The sequence below is a fragment of the Puccinia triticina genome, chromosome 2A, assembly GCF_026914185.1.
Source record: "Puccinia triticina chromosome 2A, complete sequence".
Classification (NCBI taxonomy): Eukaryota; Fungi; Basidiomycota; class Pucciniomycetes; order Pucciniales; family Pucciniaceae; genus Puccinia; species Puccinia triticina.
The window spans coordinates 399,211-418,280 of NC_070559.1; the positions used below are offsets into that span (position 1 = coordinate 399,211).

At 47.2% G+C, this 19,070-nt stretch overlaps 3 protein-coding genes across 3 annotated transcripts; all 3 read right to left on the reverse strand.

The window, feature by feature from the left end:
• Window positions 1-1,028: 1,028 nt before the first annotated feature.
• On the reverse strand, window positions 1,029-1,300 carry PtA15_2A53 (uncharacterized protein; the record flags this gene model as incomplete). Its single annotated transcript, XM_053166569.1, has 2 exons — window positions 1,029-1,059; window positions 1,122-1,300. 2 exons carry the CDS (start codon window positions 1,298-1,300, stop codon window positions 1,029-1,031), a joined length of 210 nt encoding a protein of 69 aa, XP_053017297.1.
• Window positions 1,301-15,437: 14,137 nt separating this feature from the next.
• Window positions 15,438-16,583, reverse strand: PtA15_2A54 (uncharacterized protein; the record flags this gene model as incomplete). Its single annotated transcript, XM_053166580.1, has 1 exon — window positions 15,438-16,583. One exon carries the CDS (start codon window positions 16,581-16,583, stop codon window positions 15,438-15,440), a length of 1,146 nt encoding a protein of 381 aa, XP_053017298.1.
• A 695-nt stretch (window positions 16,584-17,278) lies between these two features.
• On the reverse strand, window positions 17,279-18,371 carry PtA15_2A55 (uncharacterized protein; the record flags this gene model as incomplete). Its single annotated transcript, XM_053166591.1, has 8 exons — window positions 17,279-17,286; window positions 17,365-17,430; window positions 17,479-17,530; window positions 17,601-17,756; window positions 17,833-17,978; window positions 18,053-18,164; window positions 18,228-18,253; window positions 18,311-18,371. The coding sequence occupies 8 exons, from the start codon at window positions 18,369-18,371 to the stop codon at window positions 17,279-17,281; spliced, it is 627 nt and encodes a 208-aa protein (XP_053017299.1).
• Between the last annotated feature and the right edge of the window lie 699 nt (window positions 18,372-19,070).

A 19,070-nucleotide genomic window follows, 5' to 3' on the forward strand; every position in this document is an offset into this window, starting at 1 on the left:
ATAGTCGTGAGATCGTCACTTCGCCAGTCCCCCACAACACCAACAGGTGCCAATCCCTTCCCAGCATCTTCAATATCAGAGCCGCATTCCTTTCGTTCCATGATGCTGGCCAAGTTGATGTTTTTGTCAAACGACTTGTCGATAATTTCACATCTCTTGTCCTTGATCTGAAGCAGTATACCATCACCCAGAAAACAACAGGTAAGTCAGCTGGCAGTACAGGAGACACAGAATATTATTACCGGGAACATACCCTCTTGCGCCATTGTTGATATTGCTCTTTTGTAGCCTTCAATTCCTTCATCTTGTCGTAAGCGGCTTGATCCATATTTTGGTATTCCCGAATCTCACGTGACTTGGTGTTGAGCCATTGGCGGATGATAGCGGGAGCTTGACCAGCCTGCTGGTCAGACACCGAGGTCGTTCGCCGAATCCATTCGACTGCCTTCAACGCCAGCACTTCCGTTATAGATGAGTTCCAAGCAGAGGTAACATCCCCGCCGGCTTCCCACTGGAAGGTGACCCGTGAGATTCCAGCCAACGCCAGGGTCCTCTCGACATTGGCTGTAGTTTGGGCGTTGATTGGCTGAAAGCCTCTCCCTGGGCCCTTCAAGACGGCTGGAGTAAAGGGTGGTTGGGTCATGTTTTTGCGGATTTCTTTCTCAGCCACAGACACATAGTAGTCGATCTCTGCCTCTGTCTTGCCAGCAAGAGATGTTCGGACCCTATCCAATTGAGTGAGGATGGTAGCACTGCGCTGCTCGATCCAGTATCGGTTGTGCAGCTCACCATTGTTTGGCGAGACGGGGTAGTCTTGAGGCTTGTCTGGATTGCCAAGAAAGAATTTGACAAATCCCTGGATCTTCCGAGAGTAGAGGTCGTAGTGCTCGGCCAGTGATCCCTTTTGCGCTATTCCTTTGGCGCGTCGGCCCGATCGCCGCTTGCCCTCCGCATCCTCTGCTTGTTGTCTGGCTTGTCTGGCCTTGGATACCACAAAGTGAGGGTCCAAGCGCGATTCGTCAGCGACCTCAGGGCTCATTTGCTCCGCCAGAGGCACCCCTACCAAAACGTGAGGAATGTCAGTCCGGAGATCCTCTGGTGATGTGTGCAAGCTCTTCCACTTGCCTTGATTGTCAGTCCCCATCGAGGAATCACCGCCGACGCGGGTTCCTTCGGCCTGGAATTCGGGAACAAGGCAATCCACCAGCGAGGAAATCCATCCGTCCTCAGGAGCTCTCATTGGGGAAGAATCACCCGTATCCTCGGGTTGGTCACCTGGGGGACCACTTGCATCATTCATGACCACCTGTTATCGCTGGAAGGATTGAGACAGCGCGTGGAAGTACGGATTTTAGTATCAAAGGGGCACGGCGGAGGGTCTGATTAATTCAAGCTTGATACGTCTGAGGCTAATTTCTCGGGAGATAGGGTTGCAATGATAAGAGAACTAAGTCACAACAGTGACTATACTCAGAAGATAAAAAAATTCAGACAGACATCGGACTGAGATAGCTCTGACGGTGAACAGCGGAGTATCTTGGTCTTAGATTATGTGCGTATACAGCAAGAGTCAATTGAATCCTCTGGCTCCTTTGTTCCACTCCTGACTCGTTCAACTTGCCGAGGCACAGCACACCCTTTCACAGATACTTCATATCAGCTCTCCACCACGCCCTCCCAACCCTGAAGCAAACAGTAACCAAAGCATTGTGCTCAGATTAACCACACACATCAGTTTGAATTGTAGCCAAACAAACTCACCCCGGTCCCCAATCCAACAGCACTCACGGTTTCAATAGGCAGTCCAAAGGTCCCCGCTGCATGTGACATTATGGCAACATGCCCAATAATTCGATCGCTGTCGATCACCACTGCACTGTCATGCTTGGCCTTGACTAATCAACAGTTGAGATCCGGATAATCGCCATAAGGATCCTCACTCCTTTGAAGCTCGTCAAAAGGGTTGATGACCAACCAAGTTTTTGACGGTGTTTGGCCGGAACGGAAAATTAGTTCTGTCTCGCCAAACCGTTGATTCTGGCCTAGGAAGAACTCAACCAAGCAGTTTCCATGGTGCTGCTGCTTTGATGTGAAGGATTTTCTGTTTAGCAGAACACTTTTCACCACTTCAACCGCGGGGCTCAAATGTTGATCTAACTGAGCCGAGCCCCGCCTGCCGCTGGATCCACTGTTGCGCACCACCGCGCGTTTCCACTTCTGGAACAAAGGCTTGTCAAGGTTGAATATTGCGCCTTCCTTTGTCTCTAAATAATCTCCACCTGACAAGCTCCGGCATGTGGGGTCATTGAGGAGAAAGGAAAAGTTTGAGTTGATATGCCATTTCGTAATCAAAGTCTTGGGTATCTTGTCTGTTTCAGAATGAATCAATGAGTTATCAACTTCGTCAGCAGAGAAGTACACATGAGCAAACACTGACTGAGGTGGTGGTTTGTCGGTAACCTCTGCAACATCCCGTTTACCCTTTCCTGCGCCCAAGCTGCCGTGGATCGAGGAGGGCCAAAGCAACGGATCACTTCGCTGAAATGCTGTGTGAGATGCAAGTTTGGTGTGCTGGGTTCTCCTGGCCACCCACTATGTAAACATTTTTGGTACTCCAATATCATACAGTCGAGTTCGCCAAGATCTTGCCGCTTGATCTTTGGGAGGGTCAGAAAGTGTGCAATTTTCGACAGTGTGGAGGTTGATTCTAGGAGGAAAGAAATTCGCCTCCTGCTCTCCTCTGTGGCGGCGTCCCGGTGAGCTTTGACCCACAGGGGAATCAAGGCAATAGTGTAGTACACCTTGTAAAGTATTAGCCACTCAGCAGCCTTCAAGGAACCATGATTGGCCGCGCCCAAATTTCGCGGCAATCTATCGATCCAAGATGGCAAGACCGTGTGTAGAATTGTTCGGCGCACAACGTCAAGTTCCTCCGGCAGCAACCTGGGACTATCAGAATCTTCACCTCTTATGGGTCGGGCGCGCGATTTCCTTTGGCCAGCTGTGATAGTATCATCGCTCCGGCCATCCTCCTCCGTCTCACTGATCTCCTCTTCAACATACAACTTGGAGAGGTCTTTCTTCCTTGAACGGAGCAGATAGGAATTTGTGGATGTGGATGAAGAGTCAGAGCTGGCCTGAGTTTGAACGATAGCACTTTTGGAAGGCCCAATGCTGGAGGCTTGTCGTGTTCTCTTCCTAGTGTGATCCGCGGCAGGAGGGTCCTCACTCGGATTGGCACGCTTGCGTTTGCTCCTGCGATTGACGTGCTGGGCCTGATCAGCAAATGGAGGCTCGCCGTACGATTCAGCATTCTGCCAGTTTTCATCGAGCTCTTGCATAGATTGGAGCCGGGCTCCAGCTGAGGCCAGATCCATAAAACGCATGCTGTGGTCCTTCAGTTCACCCAGGATCAACGCGTGCATGAGTTCAATTGAAGAGTGCCGAACGGGGCGCCAATAAGGAAGCTCGTTGAGAACACTTCATCGGACACCGTGCAAAAGGCTTGGAGCATTGTGGAGGATCTTCACCGTTGTTCGAGTACAGTGCAAAGCATTTCTTGCAACACACCCGCGTTGTTAACTGGGGATTCAAGCCGAGGCAATGGAAGACGGCGTCGGGAGTCTTGGGGATTTGCTCAAAAATTGGCATCGGATCAATATTTGTAGAATTCTTCATGCTCCAGATCTGCGCAAGAAGTAGAACGTTCGCCCTTGCAGCCTCCAAGAAATCAGCGGCACCAGCTTTACTGAGCTTGTTGGAAAAGATTGAAGACACCAGCTGAGTCATTACTTGCTTGCAAAAAGATTCTTCCAGAAAGACCCACGTCGCACTAGTAGTGGTGCCGGCAACTTGTGAAGAGCCCAATGGGTGGACAATTGGAACACTCTGCTAATACTGAATCAGCATGTGCTTTCATCTTCAAGCAGTAAATCACATTGATTCCACTCACAGCATCACTGGTTGACGATTGGGGAATGCGTTCGGAGTGAGGTGGCTGATGTTTCGACCTTTCAAGCTCCGTCTTTCTCTGATGCGTTTGGAAAGCGCGCTTAGACAACACTCTCCCAGAAACGACGCCTCTGCCCTCTTCTTCATGTTGCTGTGTGTTGCAGCCATACGAAACACAGTGACAGACATGGAGAGGCCGGTTGACCATTTCGTGTTGTGCGTTTGTTGTTAGAGGAAGTGACGTTCAAGTATCAGAAATGGGAGTCAACTGCCGCCTTCACCAACAAGGACAACTAGAACTGCACGTCACGTTGAAGGCCTCTCTGCATGCAGGAGGCAAAACCTGATCATGCCAGGCAAGCCACTTAATTTGACGCTGACAACAGAACCATGGCTGATGGTGTTCTGGTGGCACCCTGATGTCAGCGCTGTATCTGTGTCACGTCTGTCCCCTCAAACAGCGCCAGTCTGTTGGTACAGTAGAAATATATAGAGAGATTTGCAGGTCTGCCAAAAAAGCCAGTTACATAGTGTCACTGGGTGACTGGTGCTGCACATCGGAGGCACATTCCATCCTTCCTTGGAAAAGCAAGGAAGTGCGTACACAAACTTGCAACAGTAAGCCCCTTGTTAAATCCTCCTTGGCTCCAACAAGAGACTATCAACATCACAGCAGACAAGCCACCGGCGGAATAAAGCAGGACCCCTGGCTCTTGTTGAAATATCTTAGTTCCTGTGGACAGACACAGGCTGTTGCAGCATTCATCTATCCAACTCATCATTTGCAGCCTGCCCACACTAGGTTTCCTTCAACTGCTAGTAAAGACCATCATCCCACAAACATCCCCACCCCCACACACACCCAAAATGCAGGACAACTCCGCTTTCACTCCCACCCAACTCAAATGGCTGCAAGACAGTCAGAAAGTGGTAGACTCTGAAATGCAGCGGACCGTGGACAAATCACCGGGCGATGCAGATCATCAAACCGTCAACCAGAATTTGGCCTACCGGTTTCAAGGCAAGTTGCTGGCAGATGCCTTCGACAGGAAGATCCCCCGCTGGGCTGTTCCAAATGTTACCGCAACTTGGAATGCTATCAGAACCCGTCAGGGACTCGGTAAGAGCCTTCCCACCTCCCTGGCCCCTCTGAAGATGGAGGTTCTGATAACTCTGTTGAATCACTGCTCCCAGGTCCAATCAACTTTGAGGCGTGTATGGGTTCTACACAAGCGATGGCCAAAGAAGGAAGTTTGTGACTTCGCCACTTCCATGCAAAAAGGTCAGAGAGCACTTGTCACAATGTGTTTGACATTGCTTACCAATCTATGCACCCATCCCGTTGCGTGGAGCCAGGCACAAAGACGCCATACAGGTATCCTGATCACAAGCTGTCTCTGGTGGGTCAATCCTGAAAGCTTGTGAAACCGTATAGTCACTCCTGCTGTTAATCCTGGACCTACTTGTATCGGCAAGCTATCCCCTCCTTGGGAGAAAGAGCCAGCTTGTCAATTCATATGAACGCGGGGCAAATGTCACTTAGCACTCTGGCAGAGCTTGCAAGGCTGTTTCACAGGCACCAGCATGCATCTTGCCCTATCAAGTACATATGTGTCATGCTTGCGGCTATTGTACCTGCGCGAGTCATAAACGTCTCTGGTGGTAGGGCCTGGCTTGCCCTACCAGATATGTAAGGCGCGGCCAGTCAGGGACACACTGCATGGAGTTGGGAATGGCACCAAGATATTCGGAGGTGGCCTCCCAGCCTTACCCGCTAGCTGACAAAATCGTGGGCTGCTGAAAGAATAGTGGCAGCCACGTTGTGTTCTTTCACAGAGGAGTGAGGCGGCCCTCACCATCATTCAGTGGCTTTCACTTCCCTAAATGTGGAGTTTAGTAAACTCAAAAGACCACCCTCAGTGACCAGCAGGAAGCATGTCCACCTTAACGTTTGGGCAAACGGTAGGGTGGACAAACCTCTCCGCGCAGGACTGGAGTCTGGCACCCCAGCGGCGTGCCTCGCTGGCGCGTGAAAGCCGTTTAATCGCCGTGCTCCACGGCACATTTAATCACACCTGTCACAGCTTCACCAGCATTTGAGTCTGACCCATTGTCCACCCTACCGTTTGGCCGAACGATAGGGTGGACATGGATAGGTTTTCGAACCAAACACTTGTAGGACAGTGCCCTTTGTCACACATCCCCCTTTGAGCGCACGCGGGCAAGCCCACCCCTTTGTAAGACTCGACCCTCATTTCGGAGTTGAGCAATACTTAAGCTAGCAGACTTTTGCCCACATTCGGTACAAGCTGCCCCTGGAATCTGATTCCATCTCCACCATCCTCATGTCTAAGGCCTGTTTTCGCGAGGGCAAACCGCCACGCCCGGTTGCAAAAGTCAACGCAATGTATTCAACCATGCTTCCAACTTCGAACTCACCCTGCTCTCGCAGCATGTCAAGCTTCATCAGAACTCTGCTTAATTTGGTCCCGTCCAAGAAAAATCCTCCTTCAAACAAGTGGCAGATGCGTCCCCCGGCACACAACTTTCATGTCGGCTCCAACCTCCCGGACTCCATCCTCATGCACACAATCGATCCCATTCCGGAGGCAGCCCTGCTAGTCAAATCTCAGACGGTCGACCCTGCATTCAGAGTACTGTTTCTGCGAGACCTTTCCGGCTGTCACTTCCCCGGGAAGACCTTTGCGTGGGATCATCCGTGGGACGCGCACTGGAATCAACTCTTTGCTTCTTTTGTAGTGAAACACTGGTCACATGTGTACAAGGCAGGAGCGTTTACTCAATTCTACATTGACCCGGCAGAAGCTGGTAACAAATCACTTCTTGTTGCGCTACTCCACCGTTGGTTCATCGGCAGGCAAGAAGGACTCAGGTTGGGTCGATTCTCGGCCAACAGAAAATCCCAGAAGGCTAAGTCTGAATCCAAGTCAAAGATCCGAATGCAGGTCAGCAAACCAGATCCTCAGCCACATCCATGCTCCACATACTAATCATACAACATCCCACCACCACAGATCCACCAACATCGCCAGGAAACCCTCTCCAAGCTTCCAATCAATTCTGCTCTCAAGTCCTTATTTGACAATATCAAAGCTACGTCCGACACCGAAACCACACATGCGCCATCTCTAGTCAAGATCCCGTTGCATTGGAGGTCAGACAAATTCAACCGCTTTGCTCAACAAGTGGATGCAATTTATGCACAGAAGAAAATCAACACTAAAGGCCGCCTCTTTGCGCAAGGCTACATCTTGGAGCTCCGCAGAAAACGCTCTGATTCCATTTTGCATGTCACTTTCAACAACGTGCCTCGCAGTCTACCGGTCAACTGTTACAATCCACAATTCCTGTCCACACTAACCAGCTCTGAGAGAGCGCTCCTGGACGAAAAACAAGCTGCAGAGTGGCCAAATTTGATTATCTCTCGCTGAACGGACGACCCCTCAGTGAGTTTTACATTGTCATTTCATCATGTCTTGCATAAGCAGCTGAGCACACTCATACTGCTCATTTCCTCCATTTGGTACACTTAACCTGCCAGCCTTAACACCAATCAGCGCCCTCCCGACGAATAGATCACTGAAAACATCTGCTTACAAGGCCAATTCCCATTTCCGCCTCTGCACCTGAAAGATATTTGTTTCCAAGCTCTCATGCATGTAGTATCTGTACACGTGCACTGAATGCTTTTGTCCCAAACGGTAAAGTCTATCGACGGCTTGATTTTCACTTGCCGGGTTCCAACTTGGTTCCTAGAAGATGTGCAAGATCAGTAGTCTGTGTGAGCCTTGGCTCTCTGCGCTGTGTGAAATGAGACTTGCCATGAGATACACGTTCTGAGCACATCGCAAGTCAATCCCCACTCCCGCGGCTTGCAATGATGCTAACAAGACATTGCAATTATTATTGGCCCGAAATTGTCTGAGGTTGTTGTCACGCCTGCCTGCAGTCAAATCGCCTGTGAGCCTTGTTGAAACGAGTCGATTCTCTTCCAGGGCGCGCCCAATGCTGCAGTCAGAGGCTATCAGCATAACAATAGTATTTGTTTTGGGGCAAACATCACTGCTGACATTTCCAAGTACCCGACAAAACTTGAGAACACCACCGCCTTTGGTCTTTCGATCCCTCGGGCCCCACTGAAGAATTCCTTCAGACGACCGATGAGGTGGACGATCTTGCCTGAATCCTCCTATCTCCAGGTTGGTTGAACAAGCAGCTCGCTTCTGGCAAACAGAGGATGGTTGCAAAACTGCCTTAGCATTGTCAGCTGTCGAAAAAACTCGGTATGGTCCCATTGTTGCCCAGCTGACCGCAACCTGCCGAAAGCTGCGACAAAACTTTGGTGCAACTCCCTCGAGACTTTTTCCCATTCCAGACTGTTCCTGACAATGAACCCATGTTCGACCTTGTCAGGAAGGTTTAAAATAGCATCTTTCGTTCGTCTCAAGCAGACTGTTTGCATTAGAAAAGTGAGACTCCTGATTGCTTCCTGCGCCCCCACATTGATTCGCGGGATTAAAAATCTCTTCCAAATCAGATCCTCGTCCCACGGCGCGATCCTCAACGTTGTGATCAAACTCTGCAGGTCCGTCAGGCGATTTTGGACCAGCGTGCCTGTTAAGCATAGTACAAACTTGGACTGCAGTTGCTGAATATTGCGGGTTCGGTTTGCATCAGGATTTCTCATCAGGCTAATAACCAATTGTCAGTTTTTGTGCACTGAGAAGAGAAGCAGAGGAATGTATTGACTCACTGCGCTTCATCCATGACAATCCTGAACCAGCAAAGATCAAGGGATTCAATGGTTAGTTGATCTGCACGTGACCCATTTGCACTCTCGGCAATCATCTCGTAGGTCGTCAAGACCACCAGGACAGACTGTAGGTTCTTTCTACTGCACCGCTTCCGCGATTTTCCATGAAAGACTAGGTAAGGGATAGCGAGAACTTCAAAGTGCAGCCGGATTTCGGCCTCCCAATTTGATAAAGTTGCCAGGGGGCATATTACCAGAGTCGCGGCTGATCGGTGTGTCCAGTCGACCCAGTAATAATCCACCGCTGCATCATTAGTCTCCAGAATATAAGCCAAGGTGGTCAATGTCTTTCCCAAACCCATATCGTCGGCAAGTATTGATCCTCGACACCTTGACGCCATCAAGTTCGAAGTGGGGTTGATCCCGGCCTGATGTATCAAGGGGCGAAGCCAAGCGTTAATGGGGTGATTCCAAACCAACACTGGGTCGTTGTTTGGGGACTCGTTGTTTCTGAGGAACCGGAGGGCAGTCAGCTGGTGGGGCTTTAGATTGGTCCGACACTGGCAAAGAGCCGGAGCAAGCCAATCCTCCTGTGCAATACCATCATACCCCACATGGTTAAAAGTCAGGTGTGGAATTTCAAAGAAAAGGCTCGGTTTATAGTTCCAAATTGGTGTTAGCTCCACGTGTGCAGCTTCAAAAGCGTTCTTCACAAGGCTGACATTCTCGTGACGACTAAAAACGCAACCCCGGAGCTCGAGCTGGTCGCCAGGAAGGGTCACTACGAAAGCTTTGATCTTCATGACATCAGGGTCGTTTGGAGGGATCTCGCGACCGGTAGCTGGAGTTGAACAAGTCGATATGGGCCCTAGTAACGGACCAAGGTGTTGACTTGCAGTACTGCTGAGATCACCTATCTGCTCCTGGGGTGCTCGATAAACGTGCACTTGCCGGAGACCTCGCTGCAGAAAGCCCACCAGGGGAGTGCTGTCTCGTAAATGCCGGGTAGATGATATCGGAATCATGAATTGGCCCAGACAGTATGTACTGGTCATAGTCCTGGCCGGATGTTGGTTTGTGTTGAAACAGATTCACTGATTGTTGAGATCCAAGAACAATGTTATCAGGATCCAATATGACGCAGAAAACGAACGCACATAAAGCATCGTTTGGGGTGCAGTGTTTGGCCGGTGGGCCTGTGTTTGGTATGTGTCATTCCAGAGCGGCACCCAAACAGTCATTACATGTTGGTCAACATGTTACCAACAATCTACAATCCACAAGATTACCAAGTAGGCATCAGCACCGACATCCCAAACCACTCCGCTAAAGGTTAGCATAGCTATGGTTTTGTTGATGGACCAGATCGCAGCACCAACGTCTATTACATCCTTTCAGAGTGACAACGCAGGGTGGCACCTGTGCGTGAGTGGTTCAGCTAGCTGTTCCCCAGCCCCCACACACGCAGGAGTGATGCTGATATGAGATCATAGACTGTTATCCGGCAGTATTGCAGGATATCTTTCAGCTCCTGCAATTCAGCCGCAGCTCAGCTGGCCTCTGCAACAGAAAAACAGGCGGGCACAGTCATTTCTTCACACACAAGTGAACTACATAGAACACATGTTGACAAACAGATGCAAGTCACAACCTCAGGTTGACCAGGAAAACAAGCCCAGGGACCTATTCAAAGGGAAAGGCGCAGGACCTTCACAAAAGGTCAGAATAGATTTGCCACACCAAGCAGTCCTCAGTCCTAATGTCATGTTTCTGCATCCTGGAGGACTTTGGAGCTCCATTCAACTTCCCATTGAAAGTGCACATCAGCGGCTGATAGTGGTGAACAGGAACATTCCCCCATCTGAGCTGTGCGCATCTCTCAATCACCCACCTGCCTGTGTTTCACCTTTTAGGGAGCAAAGGTGCTTGTGGGTTTGTTCCAGGTTGTGATTTCTAGGCTGCCCTGTTCATTTACACCTGATCAGCACTCTTAACTGAACTAAGTATGGCTAAAGACATTCACTGGAGATCCCAGGGCTCAGGCTTTGTGGATCAGGGGGCAGGAATAAAACAAAGGAGCAGTTATTATACCTGATATATGAAGTCTGAAGAGTTGGGTATGAGTGGACTCAAGTATCAAATACATTTGGCTTATGTAAACAGGCAAAGAGAGTTACGGACAACTCCATCACACTATCAAGTGCAATCACCAGTGAGTCAAATATGAGGTTGGACTTACATTACAGCTGGCACCCAGCTCACATCAGACTGCTTGACTCATAAAATTAAGGTTGGGCACTCTCTAAAGAGTGCCACACTTCCTTCCCTGGTGATACCCTGTTAACCAAGCTGATCTTTGATTCTTCTTGAATTCCTTTGAGGAATAAAGAATGTCTGCTAGTTGAAACCTGATGGTAAGATTTCCGCTTGTATCTTTTACAATTGTTCTTGCTACCAAGCTCCTGAGAAACCTTGTAATGTTTGCTCTTGTTTTGGGTAGGATCCTTCACATGTTGAATTTCTCAAGGTTTGGGTTTCGGCCAAAGAAAACACCAGCTGAGGCTCTTGGAATTCTAGCAGAGCTGATTGCTTGCGGGCCATTGACACAACATGTCAAGCAGAACCAATATAGCATCTGCAGGTGAGACAACAAGCATAGAAAATGATGCACATTCAATTAATAGAAAATATTTCAAAACACTACTCCCCACATCATTCCTGAAACAATCAAAGGGAGCCAATCTAGAATATGATGATTCAATATAAAATTAGCCCAGAGAGCCACAGAAATTTGAGTAAGAATAACATGTTCAGATTGAAATTGATACCCAAGATTGTCCACTCATCATGTCAAGCAGACCCAACCTGGGAAATGCATGCGTACTGGAAAGCTGTCACAGAGAGTAATGAATATTCAATCTAAAAGAACTGTTAGATAGGAATTCAATTCTAGAGAAAACACACCAAAAATTCATTGTTAAATATTTAATACATCAAAACGTTTTCAAATTTACTACCAAATCTTTGTGGAGTTTTGTCACTATTTTCTTACGGACAAAAGCCAAAGATATTTTGTATCTATCCTTGGCCAGTAACCGGAAAATCCAAGGAGCTGACAGCGCCAGCTCTGATAGCCACAAATTAATTTAAAGTCCTTGCCCTTCTAAAAAGGCAAAACCAGAAACAGAATTGCTCTACCAGCTCACCCCAACTGGTCCCACTCTGGCACCCTCACACCCACATCAAATCAACATCTGACTCAGTTCAAAAAATACAACTCAATATTGCCTACTCCACTCTCCCACTTTATCCCATCAACATCAACCAAATCAAAACCAACGACAAAATGGTCTCCACTCGGTCACAATCAACTGTTGCACAACAAAATGCCACGAACAACAATCAAGTTTCAATTCGTGGAAGAGGCGGTTCAACTCGGGGCAGAGGTGATTCTAATTGGGGTAGAGGTGGTTCAACTCCAGGCAGAGGTTTTTCAACTCGGGGACGAGGCAGCTCAACTCACAGCAGAGGTCGTTCCACTGGCAGTCAAGACAATTCCGATTCAGACAAAAGCCAACATCAAGACGATGGCAACAATGAAACCAACAGTGATCGCAATGACGATGACGAATCTGAGGAGGAAGAAATCAACTTGACTTTGCAAAACTATCAAAGTCAATTGAGTTCGTGGACCATACCAGCACTCCGACAGACATTGACCAAGCAAAAGAAAAGTTCGAATCAAATTCCAACTAACATCCAAGAGATCCTGAACTTCCAAAAAGCCAACTATATCAAAACAAAGTTAATGCTTGCTTTGATTGGAAGGGTGTCGGAGAAGATGGTCAATAGCTTTCTGTGAGTCATGAACAAACCAAATAAAAATGGCTAAATATGAACACATGAGCGTTAATATGAACTTTCTTTTACATGAAACAATTTTCTTAGTGGCGAAGACAAACCAACTTGTGCAAAAAGCAGCTACAGTCGATTTCTTGCCTTCAGTGTGAAAAGTGCAGAGATTCCAGGTAGAGTTTTATTTATCTCATGACTCCATTTAACTATAGGCTTGATCAAGCCAACTGATTTTCCATAAATTTATTCAGTTCCTCCCAAAGGAATATCTTCTGGATGGAATGAACGGAACCAAAAGCTCGGACAAGCATGGAAGCTACTTACAGAAGATGAACGAAGTGTATTCAATGCAAAAGTTTTTTCTTTCTTTTCAAAACTACCGATCATTTGCGATGCCAATGAGAACAACGATGAAAGTGAGAATGGAAGTGAAAGTGAGGAAAACATCGAGGCAAGAGTGCAGGCAAGTCTGAGTGAAGAAGAGAAGGCACTTTACAAACATCTCTATGAAAATCTTGTGAATCACGAAAAAGTCCAGCTTGCTTCTGGCCAAGGACTCGATACAGGACGTGCTACACCACCACAAGCAATGAAATCAGTCATTTGTCTCAACTCAGAGGTCAGTAATTTGCCACTGATACCCAAAATAATTTTGCAATAATTCTGCTGACTGCAGCAATTCAAAACAGCTTTTTACGATTGCAAATGCGTACAATTTAACTTTCTACTTGCTAGCAGCCACACGCAGTCCTGGAAGTGGTAGTTTCTGTAAGGAGCTAAGCAACGATCCCTATTGGCTCTCGGTGGCAAAGAAGGAATGGGCAGCCAAGGAGACCTTCGAGGCATATAGCCATGGACGGGCAATTCAACAGACTGTCGATGAATGCTCTAGCTCCAAACAACCACTGGCAAAAAAGCCAAAGAGGGCCGATGAAATCCGATGTGAACTTTGTTCTGAACTGAATAAACTCCTTGGTAATTATTCTTTACTGTTTCTACTTTTCAGCTGTTGGCTGACATGTACAATATTTTAATAGCTCAAGCCCTTGGCCGTGATAAGGCCAAGTTCCCAATGCAAAAGGACCCCTTTACTGGTATCAGTAGTAAACATCCCGGTCTCAAGATTTATCAATTTGAAGCTTCCCACCTGACTGCTCAAAACCTCAAAGTTGGATTAGAATGTATGCTAACAGAGAACAGAGAAAAGTGGCTTACTTGTGAAGACGTGGCTCGGGGACTCGGTGAGATATGGGTAATGGTGATGATCTATGCAGATGATGTGGCTCCAGCGGAGGAGACTATGTCTCCTCCGCAGCAGAGAGCCGCAGCCGAGAAGACTGTGACCCAAGTCACAACATTACTGACATTAAAAATGGTGATTTCAAAATAGTGCCTATTGAGGAAGATTGATAGTTCTACTCCAATTTTAGCATCATTCTTATTTCCAGTCTCCAACAGTCTTTTAATGCAGAACAATGATTCTTTTTGAATATCTTATGCCAGAAATCTCCTTTACTATCAACAAATGAAATTATGCAACCACATAAATGCCAGCTCATTTCCTTGAAATGAAATTGAATCTAGCTGTTTCATCTCACCAAATCTCCCTCCCATACCTCTATCTGAGCTGCAAGCAAAGTTACCTTTTCCAGCCCAATAGAAAATACCAGAAATAACAGTTATGAAAAATGCCAAATAACAGGCAAAATATTTTAAAAAGAAGCCCATTTCTGCCAGCTCACAGTGAAATAACAGAAATACCACTTGGAAAAGTTAAAATTCCAGCTTTGTCAGCTCATCATACCTTGCAAGCAGCTCACTTATCTTGACTACCTTTAAAAAAAATACAGCTCTTTCAGCTCACTTAACAAAAGTAATCACCTCAGTCAACTGTATGCACCTAACTCAAATCAAAACAAGCTCCATCATCTCACCACATGTCACCATATATCTCAGCTCACTCTGCTACAACCAAAGATATAGCTCTGTTTGTTTACTTTGCATCAATAAGATTATTAGATCACCAATTCAGCCCTTCACACTGACAGTTATCATGGTTAACTGGAATTTTCAGCTCACTCAGCTCACCCAACTAAAATGGATTCCAGCTCCTTCAGCTCACTATATTTCCAAAAAAAATCAGCTCACTCAGTTCATCAGTTGCACTCAGAGCCAGATCTGCTACACTCCCCCAAGTTCCAGCTCTATCAGCTCTGTCAGCTCACTCAAGGGTCAGCTCTGTCAGCTCACCCAAGGTTCAGCTCTGTCAGCTCACCCAAGGTTCAGCTCTGCCAGCTCACCTCAGCGGCCAACTTTATGTCAGCTCACTACATCCCACTCATAGCACCAAACTAATCTAACCAATCAACTACAATGAAATCCAGCTCTATCAGCCCTTGTCATTTGAATAGATATGCTAGCACATTCAACTTTGTTTTCTCAGTCAGACATTCACATGTTCACAATGCAACAAATGTATGAAAAAAGCGGATTTGAGGCAGGAGAGAAGTAGGCAAGGAGGTCGGCTTTCATAGCTGTTGAGGAGCATGGTTTGAGCATCTGAGGACGGCCGGCTTGTGGTTGAGGAGATCGAGTTTGTTTCATGATTTGAGGATCAAACTGTCAAAGTGGCTGAGATCGGAAACACTTGAGGACCGAGTACTGGAAGAGAGAAGAAGAGAGGACAGAAGCAGGAGACAGACAGGGAGCAGGGATCAAGGGTAGAGCAGGTTTGTGGAGTGCGCAGGAGTGCGGAGGGCGCAGATGAGAATTCCAACACTAAAGAAACAAATCAGTAATCCAACTTAGCTGATGATCAACATTAGTAAAACTAAAAGAAAGAAGGTGCTGACTGGTTTTATGTGCTACGTTTTCCCATGTAGTTTTGGTGCCCGCCAAAGTAGAGGTTTTTCTTATAACGATAGGTTTTTCTGAGATAGATTATTCCAGTCTTGATTGCACTGCAAATGTTTAGAGCAGTTTGAGTAATTTGTAGCGACATTCCCATACGTGTGAATCCTTTAGGCTCGAATCCAGGAAGAGTACAATGTTCGCAGCTCTTTGCCGCCCATAGTAGCTTAACCACCGTTTGTGGCTGAAATTCAATATAGCATTTGTAATCCGGGAAGACGAATCGACCGCCAGAAGCATTCGATTCAGTTTCAGCATCAGCAAGTGTGCCATCCGATGATTTTGTTGGCACAAAGAGTGCAAAAGCAAATTCAGAAGCATCGCCGGTGTCGCGGTGAGGGCGATTGTAAAATCCGTTGGTTGTGAATGTGATGTGAGGTGAACAGTCGAACTCAGAAAGGCGATCATTGAACTCTCCAGATGCAAGCGATAGAATTCCATGTTCCTCCATCAGCTTCCGATTAGACTCGAATGGGATATCACCCAAACTCTTGAACATTTGTCCAAGAATTCGGGAAACAGATAGCCCTTGGACAGCAAGTTTGAGGTATTCCCCACGCCAGGTGTGCGCAACACGGAGCTTGATGTATCGTCCGAATAATTCAAGTGCTTTCATACACTTACGCCATCCAACACCCCACATTCCACCCCCCCATACTCGACCAGGTGCAATCCTGTTTACAAACTTCTTTGATTTGTGGAGGAACGTCGTAACTCGATTGATGTCGCGTTTCTCTTTGGCTGAGAGTTCTGAAATCGGTATGAACTTGATCACAGCTACAACTTTGGCGTGAGTTTTGTCGATCAATATCACTTTACCATGTGTGAACGGAACAAAGCTGTCGACAATAGATTGAGCGCGAGCTAGCTCCTCGTGTGTAGGCTTGCGCCACGGGCTCTTATTTTCCGCGTGAATTTCCGGATAGATGTGACGTGGTATATAATCTTGTAACGACCATATGATTTTCTCCCCTTTGAAGTGGGAACTGGTGATTTGATTCGAGACTGGCGACTTCCGGTTGTTCAACCGGCGCTTTTTGCGTGCACGAGACTTCATAAAGTTCTTCGGTGGAACCCTCTTATTATCCTCCATTATCAAGTGTCCCAACCTAGTTCTTAATCGGGATCACTTGACAATAGTAAATATCTGTTGAAACTCGACGTCAAATCCCCAACACTTGCATGTAACACTCCGTGAAATCTCAAGCTGCGGACTGCCCAAAACGCAAATTATCATCAACTCAAACCTAGATGATTCAAATCAAAAGCTCAACCGGTAGTCATCTCATCTGGCAGGACTCAGTCATCCCTTCTCTCTCAACCCGCCGACAAAACTCACTTTCCCCTTTCCGTTCCCCTTCCTAAAAAACTTCCTCGACTCTCTCTCAGCGATACTCATTGCCTTAAGACTCCCGTCTTCTTCGACATCGTCGACTCTCTCATCGGTAACTCAAAACCGATCTTTCTTCTCTTGGACGTCTCGTCCTAGCTCCAACTTGGTGAGAAGAAAACATCGACCGGCTTTCGGCAATCTCCTTCTTCCTCCTTTTCATATCAATCACTTGCTAACCCATGTTCCTGTTTATTATCAGTCCACTCTTGCTTCCGTGTCCTGTCCTTTGTCTCTATTGTCTAGTTGTTTGCTGCACCTTAATCCTCATCATCGGGTATGATCTCTCTTCTACATCCTAATTGCTGTCGCTCTTCTCATCACCTATTCTAACCTCTTGTTGTCATTAGATTTGGCTTTTGTTTCTTATCAATAAAAATAATCAGGGTTCTTTAGTATCAATAAGCTGGAACCGTTGAGGATCAATATGAAGCCGTTGGCCTGAACTAGCGAAGACAAGCAAAGACAAATCGGCGGATCGGACTGGCAAAGACAAGCAAAGAATGATTGGTGGGGCCTGTGGGGGCAACAGCGAAGCCGTTGGCCTGATCTAGCAAAGACACACAAAGACCGATCAGCGCATTGGTCTGTCAAAGACGAGCAAAGGGTGGAAGAGTGATCGGTGGGGCCTCTGGGGGCAACTGGCAGGTCTGGAAAGCAAAGAGCAATCGGTGGAGCCTGCGGATGGGCAGGGCTGGTGATGGCAGAGGGGCAACTCACCTGTGAGGAAAGAGGCGACCTAGCGAAGACGGGAAAAGAGCTATCAGCGTATTGGTCTTGCAAAGACGAGCGAAGACTGAACGGCGGGGCCTGTGGGGGCAACTGGTAGGGCTGGAGACGGCAGAGGGGAAACTCAACTGTGAGGAAATAGACGACCTAACAAAGAGGCGCAAAGAGAAATCAGCGTGTTGGCCTGTCAAAAATGAGCGAAGATTGCAGAGGGGCAACTCACCGGTGAGGAAATGAGTGACCTAACAGAGGTGCGCAAGGAGCGATCGGCGTATTGGTCTATCAAAGGCAAGCAAAGAGCGATTGGCAGGGCCTGTGGGGGCAACGGGCAGGGCTGGATAACGTTGAGTGTGGTGGAATTGGTAGGGCCTGTAGAATCGGCCGCAGGTGTGAAAAGTATTGGCCGGTCAAAAACGAGCAAATATCGCAGATGGGCAACTCACTGGGGAGGAAATGGTGACCTAACGAAGACGCGCAAGGAGTAATGGGTGGCGCAAGGAGCGATTGGTGGCGCAGGGAGCAATCAGCGGCGCAAGGAGCGATTGGTGTATTGGTCTGTCAAGGCAAGCAAAGACTGAACGGCGGGGCCTGTGGGGGCAACAGGCAGGGCTGGATAACTTTGAGTGTGGTGGAATTGGTAGGGCCTGTAGAATCGGCCGCAGGTGAGAAAAAAAAATTTGGGGCCGGAACAAACCCCAGACCTTGTTCAGCGTGTAAACCCGAGACGTCAGGTGGGGGGGTCATCAAACAAAATAGGCCCATGGGAAACACATACAACACACATGATCTGGACTATAGAAAATCAAAAAAATAAAACCTTGACAAGAATGTTTTCACACAATTTCTCTACTGCTCCATTGATCCAGAGCCAGGAAATGTTGAGTAATTTTGTTGGAAGTTAGGCACTTCCTAGACAGTATGGCCAAAACTAGTCTGCCTTACAATGAAATTCTTCAATTTGTAACCCAGAAGAAATTACCTCAATCTCATCAAAGCTGATTCACATGTTGAAGTTTAAAATATGATCATCAGAAATCATGCTGAGTTTGAATGCCAGTATTGAGTCTGTGCTGAACCAAGAACTCATGAATGTGCCATTTTTATTAGCAATATTGGCAAAACATCTGTTGTATTTTCAGCCTTAAATAATAAGTGATTCAGATTCCACATAAATCACCTCACATCATTCTCAGAATCTGGACCAGGTACAATGATCTCAAAATTTCTACAATATTCCATGCCAGACTAAGGATTTATAAGATGTTTCATATATCCCCACCACATGAAAACCCCCTGATATTTCTAACAGATAACTTGGAATTGAAGTGCTCTGTTTTTTACCTGCTTGATGGTAGCAGTGGTGAGGAAATGAAAAAATTTGGCATTGCTCATAGAAAAGAATTGGCATGATTTCTTGAAAGATTTCCTGTGTGTGATGTCAAGTATCCAGGTCAGTTCAAA